General features: G+C 47.3%; 1 protein-coding gene across 1 annotated transcript in view; it reads right to left on the reverse strand.

Moving 5' to 3' along the window:
* Positions 1 to 11,355: 11,355 nt before the first annotated feature.
* LOC116941049 (electrogenic aspartate/glutamate antiporter SLC25A13, mitochondrial-like) overlaps positions 11,356 to 25,138 on the reverse strand; it is a 30,633-nt gene continuing 16,850 nt past the window's right edge. Inside the window, exons 11-18 of the mRNA XM_032951641.2 lie at positions 24,835 to 24,993; positions 21,435 to 21,487; positions 19,953 to 20,033; positions 17,794 to 17,934; positions 15,904 to 16,042; positions 15,400 to 15,558; positions 14,605 to 14,695; positions 11,356 to 13,839 (exon numbers count right to left, since the gene is read on the reverse strand). Of these exons, the coding sequence (XP_032807532.2) occupies positions 13,626 to 13,839; positions 14,605 to 14,695; positions 15,400 to 15,558; positions 15,904 to 16,042; positions 17,794 to 17,934; positions 19,953 to 20,033; positions 21,435 to 21,487; positions 24,835 to 24,993 (1,037 nt within the window). The 3' untranslated portion in view covers positions 11,356 to 13,625. The remainder of the gene's footprint in view (positions 13,840 to 14,604; positions 14,696 to 15,399; positions 15,559 to 15,903; positions 16,043 to 17,793; positions 17,935 to 19,952; positions 20,034 to 21,434; positions 21,488 to 24,834; positions 24,994 to 25,138) is intronic.

Raw genomic sequence — 25,138 nt, forward strand, 5'->3', positions numbered from 1 at the left:
AATATATTTTAAAAATCGTTATGTATCACCAGGTGAGAGATATTTTGCTCTTTTCCAAAGACAATATGGATCCTGAGCGCAAATCCACGTGCATAGCATTACAGTAGAGTTCATAGACACTTGGAATAAATAATAAAATATTAAACAAATATAGAGAAGGCCATGCAACACATACATCGTTTAAAATATCACCAACAACAACAACTGTTTATCTATTGCTGGATGAAGGCCTTCCCACAGCCTTGACATCAATGGAGGGGACCCAGGTCTTGTTCAGATATAATTCGCCGTCGATGTTAGCCGTGCATATAACTCAAACTGAGGTAGCTGTGTTTAGAGCGTAGTGCGCTAACCACTGCGCCACATCTATTACCAAAAAAAGGAGAAAATTCCTTCGCATATCCGTCTCTCCACATAAAATATATAAAAGCATTTCTTACTCATACCATCAGCCGCCGCATGGCCTTGTGGGGAGTGCATCATTTCAGCAGCGTTGATTTTCAAGGCAACCAAACTCTGAACGGGTTTCGACGCACAGTGTCTCATCAGCTGAGTCAGGCTCGCTTGAATCAACGCTGGCGAACTGCAGATGTTACAGGCAAGGAGCCTCTCTTAGCACAGTACGATGCGTGGCTTTAAAAACAGCATTGACCTCTAGGACACATGTAGAGCAACTCGAGTAATTTCTCCTCGGCTTGCCTGCGATGCTAACACGCTTGAGGCACCAACGATGGGAGATTGTGGAGAGTAAAGGTGGGGAAACCCACGCTGCGTAACATTTCTACGCGTCCAATTCGACTCAACCGCAGCCATGGTCACGCCACCTCTGCCCGCTATAATTGCCCGCGGCTAATTTGGCTGGCTCTAATAACACGACACGGCAATCGTTGGGCACACGAGGAAGAGGGGCGGAGGCTGCTGACGGTGCCAACACTGCTGGCCCGTGATTCCAGCACGAGTGCCAGGCTCAGGGGGTTGCCACCTGCCACGATTTACCCCAGGGGTTGTCATCTTTTAGAGGTAGCTAGTTGTCCTGGGAAAACGCGCAAGGCCCATATATTGATTGGTCATGCCTCGGTTCAGGCTGGCCTCTGGCTCAAGAGAGTAGCCTTGCTCACCCTGAGCCACAGGGCAGCACTGACCTCCTATGATAAGAGGTGGGCAGCGAGTGGCTCACGTGGGCTGCTCAACTCTGACGTCATCACGCCCATGATGTCAATGGATCACACGTAATGATGATAATGGTGGGCCTAATGATGATGATGTGATACAATTACGATGAGACTAATTCCAATATGGATAGTGATCATTATTTTTTTTGGTATACTGTTTGATGTTTGCACTGATCATGATAACGGGACTGGTGATGGTGATGAAACGAACGACTGATAAAACGGATAATGTGTCTAACAATAACAAAGCCGAGGTTAGTTTTAGAGACGACCTGGCACAGTGAAACCACCAACCGAACCTTAACCTCACCCATTCAAAGCAGAGTCCCACCATATTACCATTAATCATCATCTCATTGATCAATCCACTGCTGGATGAAGGCCTCCCCAAGCTACCACCTATCACAATTCCATCGCTATTATTACGCGTTTAGTGTTGTCCTCCCGCATATCCGATTAGCGCGGGTGCCTACGTACGGTGCGAAAGAAGTTCAACGTACATGCATTAGTGCTCTCATCACCAGACGATTATACTTGTCCCACAAGCTTCATTAGTTCAATCACCACAATTATATTTTTTACCGCCGTCGCTGTAATCCCAAACAGCGTTAGTCCCATTGTTCTCATCACTAGGTCTATGATCGCCAACGCCATCATCATCGTGATCATAAACAATGCAATCGCTCTGCTCTTCTTGGCTCGAGCTCGATCGAAGCATGCGTCCCACAGCCACGCTCAGAATCTCCTCGGGATCGAGCCTGAGCCAAGCCACGGCTGAGCCTCTCGCCCCCCCTGTGTCCTTAAAATCAACTGAGCGACTCCAACCGGAGCTGAGCCGTGTTTGGAAGCAAGCCACGGAAAAAGAAAACGGGGCCGAAGTCTTCCCGGGGCATGTGGAAGTCCCGGTTTTTGTCAGTCGTGTAACAACACTCCCGGTGCCTAATTGCAGCTGGAACGTTATGGAACGCCGTTTCGGGAGAAAATGTTGGCACGCCACATCCATCTCGCCTTATTGTGTCCTCTGGATACTATTGGCACGGTGTGCGGTGGTGTGCGGTGGTGTGCGAAACACGTGCGAGAAGAGTGCGCGCAGCGTTACCAGATGTCCTTAACGACAGTACTTGAGAATCTAGGAAACAAAACAAACATAGGATAGGGGGGGGGTACATTATGAAGGATAGGAATACCGTATACTCTAGTGGTAGTGCCTTACGCCGATAATTCCTACTCCGATGCAATCTAGCAAGATTCCCAAACACATAGAGTGAAAATTGAAGCCCCCGAGTACACCGCTCAAGATCAATGTATCTACATCTAGTTATACCCTCTTCCGGTAGCTAGATGTTCTTGTTTCCCCGTGATATGCGCTGGGGTTTTATATTTATTTGTTACTACCTCAGAGGTGGTAAACCTTAGTGGCCGGCCAAGGGGTGGCTGCAGCAGCAGCAACAGCAGCAGCACCGTCCCTCCCGCCACCGCCTTCGGTGCCGGGAAACAAGAGGCAGCGTTGTGGAATCGCTTCTCACACCACCGGGCTGCCCTCGTTTTCTCGAGGGGGGATTAAATCAGCGTGTAAAACTTCGTGCCGCAACACGCCGTCAATCACCCACAATTAGTGAGGTAATCCAATCGGCACCAGCGCAAAGGGCCCCGCACCCGCTACCGTCCACCAGCGGTTTAAAAACAAAAAGCGCCCGTACACCGGCAAATGCCAAGTGCAGCTGATAACAGCTCCTACCCAGCGCAGTGCCGGATTATCCGAGTAGCACAAGTAGCTGCATATGCTGCAGGCCCCGCACTTTCAGGCTATCAATTCCGGTTCAGTGATTCTGAAACTTGCTCTATTACTATAGTACTATACCGCCTTCAACTTTTATGAACGACTGAGTGTTTAAGGTTTGCGATTTGTCGTATTATCTGGCTGTACAGCAAATGAAAAAATACAATTACGTACAAAAAGTGTGTGTTTTCATGTTAATGTATTTTTTGGGCCCTTTTAAAATACAGACCCCGCACTAGCTTAATCCGGCACTGACCCTGCGGATAGCACAACAGTTACGCAATTTCAGGGTTTCAGCCGCAACGAAAGTACAGGCTACCTGACCGCTCGAATGCTAATTATGGTTAGTATGGCTGTAGAAGATGACTTTAACAAATAACCCCAATAAATGTGTGTGTCATGGGGAGCGGTGGTGTAGCGGTTAGCGCGCTGCGCAACTGAACCTTGGCGGCCAGAGTTTGACTCCCGCTCACGGCCAACACCAGTGAGGATTATCTGAAACGATACCTGGGCCTGCCCTAAGTCGACTCAGTCTCAACTGAGTACCTCGTGCGATGTGTAAAAGCATTGCCACTAGGAAGACAAAGGCGGCCGGGCGTGGTGATGGCCACCCCACTCTCTCGTGTGCCGTTCCGGTCTTTATAGGTGCTCGCTAACAGCACTTGGCCCAACAGTCCCGCCCCGCGATGTCTCCGATGTGTTTTCGGGATCGTACCTGTGCGCTATTTCCCACAATATCTGCCAACGTTTGCTCCACGTGCCGGGAGCTTCTGCCTTCTTTAGGAAACTGACTGAATGCGTTCCTCAACACCGCTCCCAGCGCCAACAAGCTACACCGCACAACTTGGTAAAGCCCATGAGCTTTGTTGTTTTTTATTGCCGGAAGGGGGCGATGCGCTTGACATTTTTTTCAGGAGGCGCGGGGCGACGAGGCCACAGTGGTTTGGCGTCCTTCGGCACCTGGGGAAGATGGCAACGAAGATGTTCCGAGCCTCGAGCAGACCGAAGGCGGCTTAACGTTGATAAAAAATAAACGTTCGGCGTGAGAGAGGTTTAGAATGTACATTTAAACAAAGGTGGACACTTTCAAACTGGATAATGTTGTTTTGCTCTGTAAGTTACACTGCAGAGTTGATGTGACCTTTAACAAGAGGTTAAACTGAAATGAACGCACGGCCCTTTTGGAGTGAATTACACTCTGCCTTGCGGGAATCTGGCTCGGCATCGCCGACGATCTGCTTTCACTTCAGTCGCGTTAAGAGGGCCCAGGGTCAAGCTGTGCGGATTACAGCGAAGTCCTTTTTGGTGGGCACAGACGGACGGCCTTTTGCTCCCCCCCCCCTCGCCGCTCCTAAAACCAAACAGACGTGGAGGAAAAACAGCCGAAGGCGAAATCTCATCGGTTTTTTTTTTACCCCAAGTCGCTCGTATTTGTTTTTGGTACTAGCGGCGCTTGAAATATTGTCATTGCTTATGTAAAGCTGTCTGCTTCAAAAAAAATACGGTTTTGGTAAAAAAAGAATAAAGCAACTGAAATACAACATTCCACTCCACGTGGGCTTTTGGAGTTTGATAGCTCGCGTAAATGATAACGAGCACAGCACGGCAAATTAACTACATACTTCCTCTTGTATGTATGTACGTTGAACTTTATTCGCACCGTACGTAGCCAACCAGAGCTGCTTTTTGGAACAGCAAACAAATGGCATAAATCAGTGTCTGGGATCTTTGGCCATTCACTGGCGCTGGCTGTGAGCCGACGCGCGGCTTCAAATGCTACGGCCCCACGGTCTCGACGTGCGTGCGGGCAGCAGCAGGTGACCACGTGCTCCACCGACGTGCGGGCAGCAGCAGCAGCAGGTGACCACGTGCTCCACCGACGTGCGGGCAGCAGCAGCAGGTGACCACGTGCTCCACCGACGTGCGGGCAGCAGCAGCAGGTGCCCACGTGCTCCACCGACGTGCGGGCAGCAGCAGCAGGTGACCACGTGCTCCACCAACGTGCGGGCAGCAGCAGCAGGTGACCACGTGCTCCACCGACGTGCGGGCAGCAGCAGCAGGTGACCACGTGCTCCACCGACGTGCGGGCAGCAGCAGCAGGTGACCACGTGCTCCACCGACGTGCGGGCAGCAGCAGCAGGTGACCACGTGATCCACCGACGAGCGGGCAGCAGCAGCAGGTGACCACGTGCTCCACCGATCGTTCCGCCTGCGCAGTCGCAGGTGGGGACTGTCTCCTGCCTTCCGCTCGCGGAGAAGACGAGCGCATCGGTCCGTGCGGCGATGTCCGAATGTGAAGATTTAACCGTGGTCCAGAATTTAACGGGGTGGGGGGGGGGGGTCGAGTCAAGAGAAGGAGACGCCACGGAAGGGGGGGGTTCTGTTGGGTCACAGATGCGATCTGTCGGTCACTCGTGCTTCCCTCCGTTCCGTTCGCCATCTCTCCGAAGTCGGGGGGGGGGGGGGGGAGTTCGTGGTGACTCGTCAGTTCAGCGTTTGACGAGGCCATGTCAGATCCCCAATGGTGATGCCGCTGTTCGGCAAATGTGGGGGGTGGTGGGGTGACGCGATGCTCGACAGCGCGGTGGGAGCCGCGGAGATGTTTGCGGTGATTTCAGTGCGCCCGCGATATGACGCATCGCGGTGTTAGGTCGCGCATCCACGATCTCCGCTCGCATGCTGCGACCCCCCGCACCGAGGAGCAAAGGCTCAGCTGCGGAGTAGACAAGGGGAGAGAGAGGGAGAAAGAGCGAGAGAAGTTGTCGCTATCCTAAGAACTGGAGGAGCGGCCGCTGCCCAGATTTTTGACGTCGAGTTTTTGGACGATGTTTGTCCTCGATTTAACCTCGGCGATCATCGTCCAGAGACGTTGTCGAGAAGTGAGGCTCCTATCGAGTGTGATGCCAGGGTATGTTGTATGTGCGTCCATGAAAGCGGCTTTCGTGGTATCTCTGTGCGCGTCGGTTGATGATGTTGAAGGTTGAGGACAAAGTTGCTAGAACGGAAGAGCCTCTCATCGCCAGAGGCCACCGTTTTCCGGTATTCGAGTTGCTTCGATTTATGGCAGACCGGTGCTGTGTCCAGCCATCGTCGATGTATCATTTCCACGAGGATGTCAAGGGCGTATAGGTCGCAAGTGTGTGTGTTGATCGGTGATTGGGATCGATGCTCCCAATCATGCTTAACACGTCATCGTTCGTGGTGCGATGGGGAGATTCATGGGCTTCACCGAGCTCGTCCGAGCCTCAGAGAGCCACAGTAAAGCACCAGATATGAAATCAGATGTAGGCGGAATGCAAACTCATCACGTACGTGTGCAGCGCACTATTTCATTAAATGGCTTGAATAATTATTCACCACGGCATTCTCGTCTGCGCCTGTGTACGCTTGCAAGGTTTTCCCGATTGCCGTCACAAACGGGGACTGTGCCACTAGATGGCACCAATCACACAAGTCAATGCTCGTGTTTTCACCCTGAACGCCTTACAAGTCCTTACAGCCAATCAAATACGCCTCACCGCGCCAATGTGCATTCATCAGCAACAAGAAGGGACCATTACTTGCCAAGAACAACCGTTGCATGACAACACACATTAAACTCAACCTTTTAATGACATGGGGTAAATTACAATCAACGCAAAGGGTCTCTGCTCAAAGGAGAATGAAAGGCAGCATTTATTTCCAACCGTGGCCATGAATTAGTGGTGGGAATTCCACATTTCCTGGGCCTTGGTCAGTCTCCCGCTAGGATGATGATGACACAGGAATACCCCGATTTACGTCGGGGACGAGTTCCTGAAAGGTGCGACGACGAATATCGAAACGACGTGAATCAAAGCAATTTACAGGGTAGGTGGAGAAATCTGAGGCGACGGATACGAGAAAGGACGGATGACGATGTGAGCGACGTATGTGTGGGTGTTGAGGTGACGAAAATAAGGTAGTGGTATGAATTGACGTCATACAAGCAGTCCCTGAATGACCAACGCCCGACTTACGAACATCCACACTTTAGGAACAAGCTTCCATAAGATATTTATAGTTATCCACGTGACTTGCGAACGTCAACTCGCGCTTGCGAACGAAACCGCGGAACTGTTTGTTTAGGCAAATGTACAATATTCTCTTATTTATTAGTTTACACGATTCCCTTTTTTGTTGAACTGTAACACATTTCATAACAAAGCTTTCGTGACTGCAGGAATTCATATTCTTGGGTCTTTAGGTAAAGTCACGTAGGTAGGTTCAAAGAAAATATTTTCTTTGAACCTATCTACGTGACTTTGCCGAAAGACCCAAGAATATACATTTTATAACACTGATCGTACGTGCAGTTAAATACAGTACATTAGTGTGTTCCAAATAACGAACCGTTTAGACCTACGAACGGGTCTCAGGAATGGAACCCGTTCATTAAGTCGGGGATTGCCCGCATATAGTGCAAGCCATTATAAGGGCGCTGACCACCGTTGACCCGATCGTCCGAGTTCGATTCCCAGCCACAGCTAACATCAGTGTCAAGTGGCGCTCTGTAATGCTTGCGCCTTATAAAAAAGATAAACAATAAGTCATATCTAATCCGGTCCTGGTCTCCTCCACCTCTTTACAAACCAGTCATGACCAGCGTTGGTAAAACAACGTACACGACCGGCAGGTTTTTTGGGAAGGCATTCATCCGGCAGTAGATTGACAAAAGGCTGTAAATGATTCATGAGATATTTATTTGAGCTAGGTAGAACTGCAGACTCACGTCGACCGGCGACCAGGGATTGGACATCACCAGCTTGCAACTGCAAGTCGAGAAATCTGACCAGAGCGCCGCTCAAGTCAAATCAACCGCGTTATCAAGATCGTGCAGACGCGTAAAGAAGCCACGGCGTGCGCGTGCAATTGGCCTCGTGGCGGTGGGCATGTCCACCCCTCTGTCAAAGGCAGACTGTGCATAGCTGCCTACCATGAGCCAGCGGGCCCCAACGTGGCTAATTACAGCTTCCCAGCTCCGCCAGGAGCCACAAATTACAGCTCGCCGCTCAACTGTGAAACGCGGCGACGTTTAAGGCAAAAATGCTACTAAGGGCCCCCCACACCCCCCCCCCCCCCTTAACAAGAAAGCGTCCCACTCTCTCTCTCCCCGCGCCTCTCTGATGTTGCGTCTCGCTCGCCCATCACAGGCGAATGTCGCTGGCGGCGAGCGAGGCATAACTCGTGTGACGCAATTATTTACTTACCGACCGGCTGACTGACATTTAAGGGGCGGCTTTTAAACCAAAGACCCAACAGCAGCAGCAATATCTTCACTTCGCGAGAATGAAGTGTGATTGTAACTAAACACAAACAAAACCTAAAGCATTCTGCCGATTAATGTTACAGGGTGAATTCATGTACAGATACCCCACTGATTTCAAACGACCGTCAACTCTTTTCTCAACTGAGTGAATATTGCGAGAGAGATGACGCCACGTCCTACGGGCAAGTGTGAAACGATTTAATACGTGCAATGAGATATGTGGGAGACGTACAGAGGCTTTGAGAATGCATTCGTTCTCAACAATATATCCCTTTTGTGGGGTATCTATAAATGGATCGCCATTTTAGTTTTCCACTACTCTTCACACACACACACGTGTATTATTGTCATACTAGTGTTTGCCCGTCCTAGGACGGAAGCTATAATATTTACGAAAAAATTGAGCAGAGTGTAATTAAAAGTCTGCCTCAGCAGCAGACCATACTTTCCCACCTGATGATGGATGCTTGTGTGCGACCGAAACGTCGTGATTTATTCTATTTTATACTCGACGTGACTTTACTGAAAGAACCAAAGAGTATGGATTCCAGCAGTCACGAAAGCTTCAAATCAAGATTCAGAGTATAATTGTATCTTGTGTAAATTTAACGGCAGTGAATCTTGCACAAAAGAATGTCATCAAACACTTCACTGCAATTTAATGTAGCACTGTATATAACTGACCTTCGATTTGTCTGAAGTGTTGGAGAAATAAAGACACCAAATCCACTTTGTTGCTGTGTAGAATTATTTATTACATTCACTTTCAATAAGGAAAGTGAAACTTAAAGCGAATTTGCGAAAGAAAAATTAATTACGCTCGACCTTCTGCGTAAGTGTAAAAATCCACCCGCTCATGAATATTAATGATGGGGGGGGGGTGCGGCATGTGGAGTGACGTCACGCGCGTTACACACAGACATTCTTGGCTCATCATAGTAGTGATAGTTTTCACATTTGCTGGAAGTTCTGCGTACTGTCACTGAAGAATATTGACAAAACAAGTCGTTTCCGCAAGTGATTCAAATGAGGATTTGCGAAATCACTACTTCACTAAAGAAGGCTGCTTTAACACGCGCATAACCACTTCAGGTTTACGCGTGGGGGGTGTTTGTTAAATGTCAGCTTTTGGCTTTGGAAACTCGTGATTCACCTTCATGCCAGCATAGCGCACGGCAGCTATAAAAAAAAAGGTGAGAGCGACCGACGTTGCTATAGTATCTGTTTTCCAAAATACTGGACCTCTGCTGAGTGACAGGGCCATGATTTTTTTTAACACCACCCACACAGGTGTACACGCACCCCCAGGCACTTCCGCAGCTGCATTTTTTATGTTCCTATGATAAATTAAACGTGTTATGAATTGTAATTGCAAGCCACAATTCCGTGCCTTAAAAGCAATCTGTGAAAAAGAGCTTCATAGCTCATCGGATTCCTCCAGTTTAAATGGTCTGATTCTGAAAAGCAAAAGCGATGGCCTGCAATTGCTTGCTCGCGCTCCTGCTGGTGAAAGGGCCTCCACTATAGGCAGCCCCTCTAAAGGGTATTGTGGGCTACTTCTCTCCACACTTGCTATACATGTCTTGGTTGAGGTGGCAGTTCCCACATTTTTCCCCACCGCCACCTGTACCCATTATACTGTTGGGTGGACAGATGGGGGGGGGGTCGGGGTTGGAGAATTTAGGAAATTTGCACCATTGTTTTAACTGCGGGGCCGGGAGATTGTACCAGCAACCTTCTGTAGTCACATTGTAGTGACTACAGCAGCATTAACTGGTCATTAATGACCATAAAACACACCTAACTCAATCCATAAACACAGATACACTCCACAATGACGCAAATGATCATTGTGACGTGATTAAAAAAAACCCTTGCGTCGAATAAGGAGCCATACGTCTTTGCCTATACACATTTGGCAGTCCACCAGCATTCGTCTAAGCAAGCTTGACTGCTGATGAGACACTGCATTCAAAGAGTTCTCGTATTAAACCAATGTTGCTGGGAGGGGGGGGAAATGCTCCCAGAAGGCAGTGGTGGCTGATGGGATCCGTAAAAAAATTATAGGCGTATTGACTGTATTTATTTGATCTCGATCCAGATGCAGAGGCAAAGTGGTTTCCTGCACGAGCCCATTTTGTAACAAAAAACGGCCAACGGAGATGCCACTTCGGTACGGAAGCTACAGGTCCTCGGTAATTAGCAACGTCTACGTTTTGCCATTCCTATTACGATTCGCCTGGGCCGGCGCAACAATGGCAAATCCCACGCGTCACTGCACTGCATTGGATATGGCTCCGTCTGACGCAAAACGCACTCAACAATAGCATCCATTCTTCGGGCGAACACTGACTACGGAGAGAGGGAGAGCGCGGAACGCCCCAAAAACATGGAGGTAACATCGTAAATAAAAAAAAACCCAGCAACAGCATTGGTGTACGTGTCAAGACAGCATCACAATCCTCGTAAGGCACAGTGCACTCCTTTGAATTGAATATTTGGCACTGGTGGGAATATCTATCAGCCAAGTCTAACCCAATGACCATATAATTGATTCTGCACCATGGAAGGATATAGGTTTAACTAAAGGAAGCAACCAATGATATGCTTCTATGGGAATATGCTTATTTTTGACAACCGAGGGCACCTTCTTAGGTTTAATTGGCAAAAGACATTTTGACCATGAGCTTCAAAGCAAAAGCCAAATGTTCAAAACATCCTGAAAAAAAATGCAGTGCGCCTCTAAATTACCAGATTATATGTACACGTTGCAATGTCATCGCTGAACCAGATCCTGAATTGCAGTGAGTTGGGAGTCCAATGATATAAGGTGAATGGTTGCAACTGCGCCAGTTTAGATATTAGTGTAGGGCAGCGGGTGTCACGTGGATTGGTCGCATCCAATTGAATAAGGCTGTACTGAAACATGAAAAAAGAAACCAACGACTCGCTACATAATTCAGGGATGCGAATTTTTAAATCAACACTTATTTTCGTCTATATTTTTTACAACTGTGCTTTAGATGGTCCCAAAGTCAACACGACAATGGTTTGTGGTGTGTTTTATGATCAAACGTATGAAATGCTAAGCTACCAAAGAGACACGGCACTTCAGCTTGTTTTCATTAGAATGTGCATTTATAAGTTTATGAGAACAGATCACGTTCGTGACAAAGGAGGTCAAATCAGTGAGAAAAGTGGCTCCGCCATACACAACGGATGCTTTCGGGTAAACACCGCTGCGGACTTTCAAGAGATTCAGGAAGAATGCAGGAGGTACAATAACCAAAAACAGAATGCATCCATAAAAAGCGGTCTAAATCCTTATAAAAATGGGAAATGTTTGTTAGGCCGGAATGCTAGCAGCTGAATACTGGGCTAATCATTGTTCAGATAACCCTCCGCAAGGGTTATAACTGCTCGATACATTTTCATAACGAACCTCAGTGTATTGTTTCCTATGTTAACTGCATTCATAAAGATGTCCATTAAGAATGTGAGGTTACAGAGTGATCACAAACAATAATTTTAACAGAACATTTATATATTGATCTTCTTTGGTTCTTTCGGTAAAGTCACGTAGAATGAGAATAAAATAATAAATTGATAAAATAAAATAACACAATAATATTCTCACGACGTTTCGGCCACAACACAAGCAGCCTTCATCGTCCCTTCACCTGATGAAGGCCGCTTGTGTTGTGGCCGAAACGTCGTGAGAATATTATTGTGTTATTTTATTTTATCAATTTATTATTTTATTCTCATTCTACGTGACTTTACAGAAAGAATCAAAGAAGATTAATCATTGCAGTCACGAAAGCTTTAAATCGAAATTTATATATTGCTTATATAAACCTACAAGGTGCTTCCGTGTTTTACATTCAGAACATATTGATTCGGTATACCGTGACGAAAGGAAGACAAAAATCGGAACATTTTAAGATTAAAACACAAACTCTTTAACTGTAAAGATTTTGTAGTAAATGAAATGGACACAACAATAAAACACGTTCACTGCAAGCAACCATGGGCAACGTGAAGCCTTGATCTTCTGCAACCGTGGCTTTGTGAGTTGTTGTAAAGCATTTAAGGCCGATGCCACCCATAGAAAATAAACAAAAACTGAGTACCTTTCTAATGCTTGAAGATGGAGCAATGAAGCCTACATTTCTCAATCTCCCAAACCAAGGCATCTTATAAAGGAACGTCCTTTGGATGGCAAACAAGGCAGCCAGACCTTATAACACGCTTGCACTTAGTACGAGCTCACAAGTGCAAGTCCGAACAGCACACACATTTTTACAATTTTCTCCAGCAGGCCTCTGTGGTCCGCACGTTATCGAGTGCGTAATGACCCTGTCTTCAGCATACATTTGCAACTTCTGCGAGTCCAGTTTAAGTGCAACGGACACACAGATGCTGGTGCGCGGGGGGACTCGCAAGCCAAATGAATTTGGCGGAATACATTTTCACTAAAACAATGAACCGGACTCACAGTTACATTCAAATTGCAATAAAATATATCGGCCGCATTGTGTGCAATATTACTGTACGTACCACACTAGGCATTGTTAGACGGATGTTTCTTCTGCCATGAGTCAAATCACAATTGACCCAATAAAGCCAAGTTGTGTGGTTATGAGACAAAAACAGCAGTAGCAGAGGATAATTCCATCACTGCCATTTCACCATCAATGCCAAGGACAAAACGCGCAAACACACCTACCGGTCTGAGGAGAAAAAAAAAGTTTATAATTTTTTTCACATATGGTTACCACTGTTTTCTGTTCTCGAGTAAAATACATTCGCATTAGAATTTGAATTGCTTACAAACCTTTACCATCAGAACTTGTGCAAAAAAATCATCCCAGGCTCTTAAAATGACAGCATTCTGCACAGTTAACAGAAGTAAGATCACGATAGCAGATTGCAGAGCGGATCCCAACAGCTGGTCGAATAGATGTGACAGGCATGGGACAGGTCCACCTGTACTCACGAGATAAATCATTCAAGGGTTTTTACTGTAAGTGGAAATATCCACTCATATAAAGTGTCTCAAACAAACGAATGCTCTAGTACATCTCAATAATTTCTAGTTGAAATTGGCTGCTGAAATAATTGCATGGCTGGTCACCAAAGACTGACTAAAAATGGATAAACCACCATGGCAACCAGTTAGCAAAGAAAGTAATTGAAATGTTTAACCCCCTACCACAATAACTTGGTCATCAAAAAACTGAAAATATACGTACTATTCCAACCATTGAGCAAAGAACAGACGGAAATATATAACCCACCATTGCAACTGGTGAAACAATTGTTCCACAAACTAATAAGAAGGTTCAGCTGCGCAAATGGAACAGGGCGACAGCAGCAGCTGCACCTAGGCCTGGGGCACAGCGAGGGGTGCCACCGAAGCCACCGGGCCAGCCGATGTGGGGCCACCACCTCCAGCCACGTGGAACTTAGGCAGGCAGAGGCCGAACTTGTTCTCGATGCCGGAAAAGGTGGCATTGGCCAGGCGGTAGCCTCCAATGTGGTCGACCCGGGTTGGGGGCAGATCTGCAAGAGGAGACTTGGGTACCGTTTCTGGCCTTCTGCTCGGTCAGGGGCGGGAGGGGGGACAGAGAGAACGTGTGTCAATGGGAGAAATCGGTGACGCGTAGCGGTTCCATCGCTCGCAGGCGGATTAAGGGTGCATGCTAACCAAGGCCTATTTTAATGGCGACAAGTAAAATGCTCAACATCAAACTAATTTTAAAAGGTGAAGGTACAGCCCTGCAATCTATTACTCACTCGACTGCTGACAGAAGGGGCCTCCAAAAGTTAGAGCCCTAGCTAACCCCTCTAGAGTGTATTTGACCTACTCCTCCATGCAGGCCAGGTCAGGCTTATTGGAAGAGATGGGAGTATCCACACCCGACTACACCACACGCGACCTGGCGATCGACTGTGGTGTGTCCATTCATACGGCTGACTTTGGACTGCGTTAAATTTACAAATGGTAAGTAATGAAACAAAAAAATGCCAACTTCAATAGCTCTATATCAACTGTGTAACTGTCATAAACTTTGCTCTGTATTTACTAACAGTATTCCATACACTACTTATATGAATACATGACAGAAGCCTATGGTCTAGTGTTAAACAATCCCTTAGTAACAGGCCCTGGTGATAAATCAATGAAACTTCTGACACATCGCAGTTTTTTATTTTTATATATATATACAAACGTCAACAAAACCACGGGCAAAATACAGCTTTTAGGAATTGTGACCCACGAATAAGAGCGGAAGTGTTTCCGCTTAAATAACCAAGTGGGGGTGTCAACAGTGTGCGGGCCCGATGGTGCGTGGCAGTACCGGCCACCGAAGTCGACGTGAAACCACTGCTGGAGCAGCTCGTACGTGAGGAGAGTGACGCCAAACTGCGGAGACGAGCGGCAGACACGAGCTGCGAGCAACATTGCAACTTCCGTCAGCAGAGGCGACGGATTAATACACATGCACAAGTTTAAACGCGACAATGGGGAGCTCATTTTGTCTTTTCTTTCAAGCAGCGCAGCGAGAGCGGCGATGGCAAATCACACGCGTCTAACAGGCTCCGAGGCTTTCTGCTACGGTGAAAACTGGGCGCAGGGTTCAGGCAAATAATTTAGAGGAAGACCTGGTGGCTCAGAATTCGTCAGAACGTTGAGATGGCACTGCTGAGAATCCTGGGTTTAAATTCAGGCACCCGCCTGTGATTAAACTAGATTATCAAGTGTCGTGAGTCGATCCTCTCAGTCCCATACACAATGACAGTATATGTATTGAAAAAACCCATCATATTTCGGTCTGAACTTAATATGGCTAAATTCCAGCTCTGACAAGTGTAATAAAGTAGTTGGGTTGACATGCGACAAAGATCAGTCATATGGCAGGGTAATTTTAACCACGCTTGTTGCGTGGTTAAAATTACCGGAAAAAAATCTATTTTTTACATAAAGGAACAAAAATATAACACGTGTGCTCTCATGTACTGCAGGCACAAAACGCTGAGCATTTTTGAAGCTTGAGCTGGCGTCCCACGCGCACAAAGCTGCCCTTCAGCAACGCGTTTCAACGCAAGGCGTGTACATTCGCCACGACCTGGTGGGCGGCAGAGTTAATCCATACCTCCAGCGCCCTTCCACAGGGCCCGAGGGCCCTCCTCGCTCAGGATCTTGCGAAAGCAGTCTATGACGCCGCTGTATGTGGTCTGGCCGGCACGCGCCGCCACTTGCAGACGCGTCTTTATCACGTCGGCCGGAGTGACCAGGGAGGCGGCCGGCATGCCTACAGAGAGAGAGAGAAAGAGACGGAGGGCGGCATATGAATTGCGCGGTGGTCGGACGTACCATCGCGACCGCCTAACATGGAGGGCGCGTCTTAGCAACGGCGGGCCGGTCAAAAGGCCGAACGCAATTTACACCTCTGACAGAAATGTAAACAACATTTTCACGTACGGCCAATGTGTAAAATTATAGCTTTGCGTGAAATTGGAAAAAAAAAAAAAAATCAGTAATATTAAATGGCGGTTCCTAAAAATACAGCGGCCGCTTAAAATGTAACGTGAGTAATGCGTGCGCGGGCCCTTTTTCATTGAACGTGGGGCCGCACCCCGACCCGGTGCTTGCTGACCTGCAATGGCACCGGCCGTGAGCAGGTGTAGTGGCCCCACATGGCCTTTCTCGTCTGCGAAACTGGACTTGGTGTGCGCGTACACCGGGAAGTAGATGGCGGAGAAGGGGATGTCGCGAAGGAAGCACGCCTTGGCACCCTGCGTACATGGTGAGGCATCAATGCGGCATCAGCGGGGCATCAGCGGGAAAGAGAGGCAGACGCACGCGATTCGTTCTCCAACGGTGACAAAACCGCAAAAAACTCGCACAGTGTGAAATACATATTCTGAATATGTAGTCACGAAAGCTTTAAATAAGAGTGTGAAATACAGCGAAGGGAAAATAAATCCACGGTCAAAATTAGGAATCATTGACTACGATTAGAAATTATCTATGCTTCAAGTTACCAGACTGGCTGCTGGCTGGGCTCCTCTCCACCCCCAAAATTAACTATATTGATAGTGGCCGCTGTGGGCCGTTGCCACTGAAACAATATTTGGTAACTGGCTAAACGACATTTTACCCATAATAAATATACATTGAATTAATTTAACATGTAGGCTTTCGCGACCAATATTATCCATAAGAGGCTTATTTCGGTTAGATCGCGTGAATGCGTCGTTAAACCTGTGTCGGGTGGTGGCAGGTTTTAACGACATTTATATTTACGCGATCTAACCTAAAAAAAAACGCTATTATGGACATTGAATTGAAACGGCAGACGATTTTTGGAAGACGTATAATAATAAAAGTGACACCGAAGAGGTGGGAGTAACAAATACAGAAGATTGACGCGGTTCATTTAAAATGTAGTCTTACATTTTTTATTCGTGCTCGTATTAATGTCAATATTTCGCCACACTCTGTAAAACCTAGAGAACATGAAAAATATTACCTCACAAACATATGATCTTGCTGGTTTATTATTAAGGAAAGAAGTGAGATTTTGGCTCGGAGTACAGGCTTGTGAGAAAAGAACGAAAATGACACCAGCTTTTTATTTTCCGTTGCAGAGCAACGGGTTCCTCTACGAGCCATTTAAAAAAAAAAATGGCGAATCGTGCACCAATCAAAAAAGTTAAACCCTCGCGTTCTTTTGCACACACACGTGCCTTTGCGCGAATGTTCTGACGTTGGTGCCGGGAGACTATGGGCGTTCCGCGCTGCGTTCGTGCAGTACAGCACTGCAATCAGGCTGCCATGCTGTGTGCACGTGTGAAAATAAACAAACTTCCGTCTCAGCTTGCAGGGAAACAGTACTGACCAGCTGTAGTTCCGGTACATGCATGTAGGAAAAACTATTGTTGTGATGTCAACACTCAGTATTTTGTTCAACGTGTTAAAGGTTGTGGCTATAGTGGTGGTGGTGGGTAACGATCCACCCATTAGAATCAATTCTCACACTCAAGATACATCAATGACATCACATATGCAAAAATCAATTAGACCCTTTTGCCATTCCGATTCCAGAACCGGAAGAAAAACTAAAATAAAATAACTTTATCGATACATCTTCAGGTCGGAAGACATACCGAGGCTTCCACATGGACATGTGGGTGAGCGTGTGGCACAGTTTGGCACCAGCTATCATAGAGTGCGGTCGTGTCGCTACAGTTCTCTGCGGTGAGTACACCGTATTTAGAAACAACGGCGCTATGCCTCCCTCAATAAAATTAAACGCCGAACCCCTTGCACGTTCCGAGATTCAGCGACAAACGGGACCCACCCCACAACTTGCAGACGTCTCGGAACGGGAAAGGGTTAAGATGTATGCAAATTACAAATTACATGCAAATGTGCTGGGACGAAATAAAACATACGTACATGACAGGCAACACGAAGCAGACCCCAAATTGTAACAATTTGTCGAACGACAAGGGGTGGCGGGGGGGGGAGGGGGGTCAATCACCTTATATAGGCCCAGGAAGCCCAGGTCACGCAGCACGTTGAGGGCGCTGACACGCGGGCCCGTTGTGATCTCGCCAGCCACCTGCAGGCGGATCTTGACAATCTCCAGCGGATTGGTGAAGATGACCTGGGAGCCACCCGCCTGTGCCCACATGGAGGGATTGAGCATCACTGGGCTGCACAAGATCCTCTACGCTTCTCGTTTCGTACGGTAGGGAGCCAAGACAACAACCTTTCGCCCGGTTGCCCCCGTTATCCGTTGCTTGTTCAGGCTTTGTGTTTCCCGTCTACACGACAGACGTCGTAACAAAGGCTGGTCGATCTTCCGGTATGAACGGAGGTATGGGTGGGAAGATGCCACTCAACCTGGCACCAAGCAGCAGATAATAACAAATGTACAAGCTGCATTTTTGCCAAATTTGTAATTGGAACTCTGTTATAAATAAAAGTATTTTCCTTTTGTTTCTTTTGCCGATGATGTTGGGAGACAACTTGTACACAAAGTGACACGCTTCTCGTCCTTAAGTAATCGGCATCCAAGATAAGCCAGCGGCTTCGAGGTAACGAGCTGAATCTTTCTTCAAAAAGAAACATGTCAAGGCACGGGGGCACCATAATTATAACGTGCAACTTTTTCACGAAATTAAAGTACATAAATTTACTTTGGTGGCAGGGACACGCCAACACTTTTGTTTATTGCCTCTCCCCCTCAACGCAGAGTTCATGCGGAGGTCAGAAAATGTAGTGCCTCTCTAAGCAATAACGCACCGCCGACAATGGTGGACTTAGGCGAGGTTTAAGCAAGGTGCTGTGTAACGTGATAACCTGCTCTTAGTTTGCCGCCGAGCGTTGTAATCCGCTCCAAACTACAATGTCCCTCTTCACCGGTGCCCGCCGTTAAAACTACAAAGGAAAATTAACCGCGGGTTTCAGGGGGGAGGCAGCGACTCAACTGCTCTTTACCAATCCCCAAATACCCCTCGCGCTTAATTAAAAATTAAGCCCGCCCGAGTGGGCTCATCTCGTTGGCAAGTTAAAGGCTGCTTCGAAAACTCTGCCCGAAGGCCTTGTCCGATTGTCATTTCACCCAATGGCCGCACGCACGCGCGTGCGTGGGTACGCTGGGTCAGGTCGCCGAAGCCACCGATCCGAGTTCAATTCCCACTCACGCTCAATAACAGTGGCGAATATTTGAATTGGTCCTGAGCCTCCGCCATGTCGCCTCAGTCCCAAATGAGTACCTGGTGCGAAGTGTAAACATCACCACTAGGGAGACAAAGGCGGCCGGCCACAGTGCTGGCCACTCACCCCCTCGTGTGCAGTGCTGGCCTTCATAAGTGCCCGCTAACAGCACTTGCCCCAATAGTCTGTTTAGGCTATACAGGGGATCTTTGTCTTGGTTTTGTGTGTTGGGTAACCAGAGGCTGCAGTGGGTGTAAGGTTAGAAGAGGGCAGTTTTGGCCACAGACTTTTGAAAATTACGTCCTTCGCCCGTATCTCGCCGTACCTCGTATGCCCGGCCACCTCTCATTTTCTACCTGCCCTCGAGCGAACTGCTGATGAAACCACAGTGACCCTTGAAGAGTCAGAGGTCATAACCTTGGTCAGCTGATTACAGCCACGAAAAGGGGCACCTTTCAGTCACAGCTCTTTCAACATTTGTCTTTCTATTGTGCAGGTTATACTAAATGAAGCCTCTGTTTACCTGTGACATTCCCAGCATTGATATGCCTGCTCTACCAAACCTAAGACAGGTTTTCTCATCTTATACAACTTCAAAGTACATATCAAGCTATCATATAATAAAAAAGGTACAAAGATAGGTTATAAACAAAAACGTTTGTTTCTAAACACTATTGGATGGCAAGCAGAATTACTATTTTCTTTCCCGCAGTTTCCAAGTTATTCTTGTTCAACCTTTTCTGAAGCCAAATTTGATGCAATTTTGCCGCATTCGCTTCGGATTTAAGTTATATTTATGGCTCGGGCACATGAATGCTCGCTTTTTATAAACCTTCTGTGCCTCTGTAAGAATGCCAGTGATTAGGTGAGAGCCAGATTCAGCATCAAGCTAAGGGTGGGGCTGGAAGGTAGGGGGCAGGGTGGGGGAGAGGAGTGAGGTGTATAGGTCACGAAAAGGGGGTGACACCCAATACTCACACAGCCCCCGGCGATGATTTCTCCAATCAAAGGGATGGATTTGTCCCTCTTCGTGAATTTATCCCTTATTAAATCATTCATCTGAAAGAAACGCCCAGCCGGTGACTTGTATTGCAACTCACCAACAGAAGCATGCACAGGATCACACTTCACCAACAGCAACCCTAGTCCCTTTCTTTTTTTACATTTTCAAAAGCATATTAAAAAAATTGTTATCCCAACTGCGCTATTGGTGTCATATCATGCGATGAAGTATCTCTTCACATCACTCACAGAGCATAAAAAAACCTTTGTTTTAGAGAAAGGGCCATATAAGTAGTTATCACAGAACTGCCTCCGATTATTCCATATTGTGACCTGTGTTTTCCAACAATGGGGAGGCAGCACTTTCCCACTCATTTCACCACCGAGTAATTATTCGTCACATGGCAGCCAGACTGATATTTTTAATTTGCATAACTTGGCCAACTTAATTGCAGAAAAAAACTTATTGTGATTTTTGTTTTACTATTATCAGTTACCAAACTGAGACCATCAACTGACTACACTCGAGAACCCAGTTTAATCAGAGGCGGCTGCCTGAATTCAAACCTAGGCTTCTCAGTGTTACCAGCTGTGAGCCATCTGGCCCACCTAAATGAATGTTCTTTTAACAGTCACTGCAACTATATGAGAAAGGCCATATAAATGACACGGAATAAGTGGGGTCACAGGTCAGATAGAAGGCCCTCTGCATCCCTGATGGAGGTCTTTAAGAGTCCAACGTGACACATCCAGTTTGTGATTTTATTCAGTTTTTGCCAACTTTCTGTTACCGAAACACAAACGCACGCAAGCAGTAAAACGCACCTATCCATTTGTGAATAAGGCACAACACGTCCTGGCAAAGGGTGTGTTTCTCATTACGAAAAAAAACGTGAAAATATGTTCAGGGCAAAGGAGGCAACGTCCCGGTGGATTTCCTTCGACACTCGTCGTTACGAGCCGCAAGCCCACAGGCTCCTCCCCAGCAGATCCGTCTGCTCGCTCACTCTCCTATCCAAACCTGCTCAGACGCTCCCTGATGTGTGTCCAACACCGCGAGCCCGCGTGGGCTCCCGTCGTGCCCAAAGGTGGGATCACGCCGACTCAAAACGATGCACACGTCTAACATAGTGCAGATTTTAACGTGAAAAAAAAGCAACGTACAATTTCACGTTCAAAAATAAACTTTGACATAATGAGTTTTTAGCCGCGTGAGCCAATAAACTAATTCAGTCCGTAAGCTAGATTAATGAAATTCTGATTTCTTTCCTTTTTTTCAATTTTAATCTACAAATTGACGTAATTAATGTACGTTATAGCCAGAAACCCAAGGGAAATTACACAGCAACTAAGATTTCATTATCCGGTGAGGAACGTTATGAAACGCAGCGTGACCTCGGCCACTGTTAATTTAAACAACAGCAATGATTTATTTCTCCATTTAACTGTGCCACTTACAGTAAGCTTGATGGCCTTTTCTGGAGCCACTCCAAGGAGCTGAGGAATGAGACCTGAAAGGGGGAGAGAGAGAGAAACACGCGGAGGCAGAGTCAGCCACGGCGTCACGCTGAACGCGAGTGCAGGCTCAAAAGCATGCGCACGAAACCACAGGCACTCCCCAAAAAAGGTCAATCAGCCACACAAAGTCAGGAGGGTTTATTATATAACGCACACCCACACAACCACACTAAATCGTGAATACCATTTGCTGTGAAATAAAAATATGCACGCGCACTGGTTTGAAGATGAGATGGTAGTTAAACTTCTGTTTCAAAAACTAAAAAAAGTGTTTGCTCCTGGATATGCAATTGCTCACGTTTAAACATGGCCCACTGCTTTTGATCACGTTTTATGGAGCTATGACTCAAGTAAGCAAAGAAGGCTGCAAAGTTGGGCCAAGGATACAGACAAGTTTGCTGGAAGAAAAACACGTTGTTCGAGGGACACAACTGGATACACACAGGGGTGTACGAACAATCTAAGGAAATAATCATCGGCGGACCAGAATATAAATTGTGAAGTAACGAGGCAAATGTAAGCAGGATGAAGTGCATTTAGAAATGTGCCTAAAGAACAACTTTTCAATCAGTGCATATTAGATACCATGAGGGATCCGACACTTGGATGAGACATAGAAAATGGGAGGAAAAAAATATGGAAAAAAGTTTAAAAAATTAAGCTTGGGCAGGACATACGGTTAAGAATGACATCTGATGGATGAAACTGGTGACAGATGGGCAGATAAAGGAGAGAACGTGCCCAAGAGGATGACCACCGGGATAATGGAAGTGATGAGATCAACTCTTGTAGTACAAGAGCGAGACGGATTGTGGCATCACAGGACCAAGAATAATGTTGGAGATGCTGAGGCCTTCATCCAGCATTGCATAGAGCACAGCTGATCATAATGATGATGATTAAGTCAATAAGTATTGATTAATGCACAAGGAAGCTTTTTCGTGTGCATAAACCTAACTAAATTCTTTGTTCTTTGGTTCTTTCGGTAAAGTCACGTATATAGAAAAATAACAATTAAAATAAAGTGAATAAAAATTTAAAAAATATTTAAAAAATAATAACAAAAAATCCTGTCGAACTACTTATGCTAAACGTACTATAAATGCTGCACACGCAACTTTTAAGTAAACAAAAAAACACAACGACTGAAAATGTGCAGTGTGCGGAATTGGCTCGGCACGGCTGTCTATCAGCAGGGACACAGGGGAAACGCGTGCGACTGGCAGGTGAAAACAGAGCACGCACGCATGTCCGCTGGCCCGCGAGAAATAGCGCGCATTTTTCCTTCTCCCCAGAGAGGCGCTCCAGCGTGTTTGGCCCTCGTCACGGCTCCCTGGCGCACAACGGCCGCCGGTAAGTGGCGAGGTGAGTGGGCAGCGACCCACGGCCGAGCCCTCAGGACGTAGCTGTCCGTCAAATGCTCGGCACGGCACGGCCACACTGGCCCTCCAAACTGCAGTCCGCCACGTGGGCGCCGTGCTACTCTGGAGCTGCGCCCGGCCCGCTCACCAATTCCACGGCTCCAGCTGTTTAAAGCGAACGGGCAATTTATTTCGACTTTCCGAATTTAATATCGTAATCGGCAATGGTCAATACACGGCACCATCTCTCGTCGTCCTACGGTGACACGAATCTGCCTAGTACCCACATGCGAGCTGATTTCATCACTCCAATTCACGACTTGTTAAATTCCCGGGTTGCCGCTCAAACATTACCATCAGTCCCTTGTAGCAACGCGCCCTACCCAAGCCCACTTACTTTTCTGAACAGTTAGCATGATGTCACTAACCTGCACGTGTTCTTAAATCCATGGTTCTCCTTTCCGTCTCTTAGTGTAATTCCAAGCATGCATTTCAACACGCCATAGATAACATCGGCGGCATGTTATATGTAAACCGGTCCTGGGGTCTCTCCCCTTTACAAACACCCACAGACCAGCATGAATTATGGTCAAAGAAGCGCCATGACCAATATATCGTGGGGAGGCCTTCATCCAGCAACGAATTGACAGAGAGATGTAAGTTTATTTTAAATTTGGGTTAATCTGATGATGGATGTCTAATTAAAATATGCGTACATGCACGCAAATAGCATTTAAATCCCGTCATAAACCACATCACCATCATGTGAACGCGTCCTTCTTCGGCGCAAATGCTATTGGCAGGCGGATGAGTTCACAGGCAAATGAACGGAGCACACCCACATCCTGCGCGTGACGGGGACTCGCAAAGGCATGGACAAGGCTGTGGCAGCAGGTGGCAGTGTCACCACTCGAAGCTAAAATTGCCACCCAATTCCACATCGGCAAATGGCCAGGTGTACCACCCTAAGTAGTTAGGCTTGTCGAGACCATTTGATGGACACGAGTGTTCCCTGCGTTTTTAGCCACAGGTACATGCATGGCGCCTATGACCAAACCACAGAGGAAGCACTCCATCTCAGCAAACCTCGAATGTTAAGCAGGATAGTGCTTGAATAGGCTACTGCAAGACTACATTGGGGGCAGCAGAGAACACAATGTGACAAAGTCATAATCAGAAAAAACTATTTCGACTGGAGTAATCCTATGAGCCATGAAGCTCTTTTTCACAGTCCTTTAGGGGCGGATCAGAATGTTACACTAACAAACAACATCAAAAAATAATAGGAGTGCAAATATAGAAACGGCAAACAAGTCACTAAAAATAAATAAATAAAAAGTATATAAGTAGAAATTGCATAAGTCAGTTGAGTATGCTCCCACATCTATGCTCCCCGTGGTGCAGTAGATGGCGTGCTGCTCTATGAACACAGTGAGCTGAGTTTGATACCCATCCATGGCTGACATCAAAGGTGAATTATAGCTGAACCAATCCTGGGCCCCGCAGCTCCCTTCACCAACCCACACTGAAGTATGCTCAATGAACCATCATTACCCGCAAGGGGTGAGGAACACTCATTCAGCAGCGGATTGGCAAATCGGCTGTATGTGTATACGTGCACAAGTGAGTGGCGTGTGTGCTGAGGTGTGTGGAGAGTGGTGGTGTGTGCCGAGGAGTGTGGGGAGTGGTGGTGCAGTGGTCAACGCATTGCGCTACAAACCTGCCGAATTTGATTCCGGCTAAAAGCCAAAATCAGTCACAAAATATCTATAACGGTCCTGGCCCTCCCCCCCAGGTCCTCTCAGCCTTAAATTAGTACCCGGTGCGGTGTGTAAACATCACCACTGGGGAGATAAAGCTTGGCCGGGCATGGTGCTATCCACATCAACCCCCTCGTGTGTCGTATTATTCTTCACTTGCCGCAGCACTCTTGCAATGACCACGCTGGGTGACCTTTGTCTTTGTGCGAGTGCACCCACCTCGGTAGAGGCCGAAGACGCCCTCGTAGCGCACCACTTTCTTGAAGCAGTCAAAGCTGTTCTTGTACATGAGCTCGCCCACGAAGGAGCCGGTCGAGCGCTGATTCTGCATGCGCGTCTTCACCAGGTCGATGGGGTACACGGCCGTGGCGCCCACCGCTACACGACGGGCACACGGGCGCCCCCCGCACACCGCGTCACATACACAGGCACGCAAGCAGGCACCGCACTTGATGGAGCACATCAAGCGCACACGCCACGCTGTGTGTACGAACGTCACGCTATGTGCGTACACGTGTCGCAC

This window comes from Petromyzon marinus, chromosome 10 (genome assembly GCF_048934315.1).
Source record: "Petromyzon marinus isolate PM22_M1 ecotype Great Lakes invasive population chromosome 10, UKy_Petmar_22M1.pri1.0, whole genome shotgun sequence".
Lineage (NCBI taxonomy): Eukaryota > Metazoa > Chordata > Hyperoartia > Petromyzontiformes > Petromyzontidae > Petromyzon > Petromyzon marinus.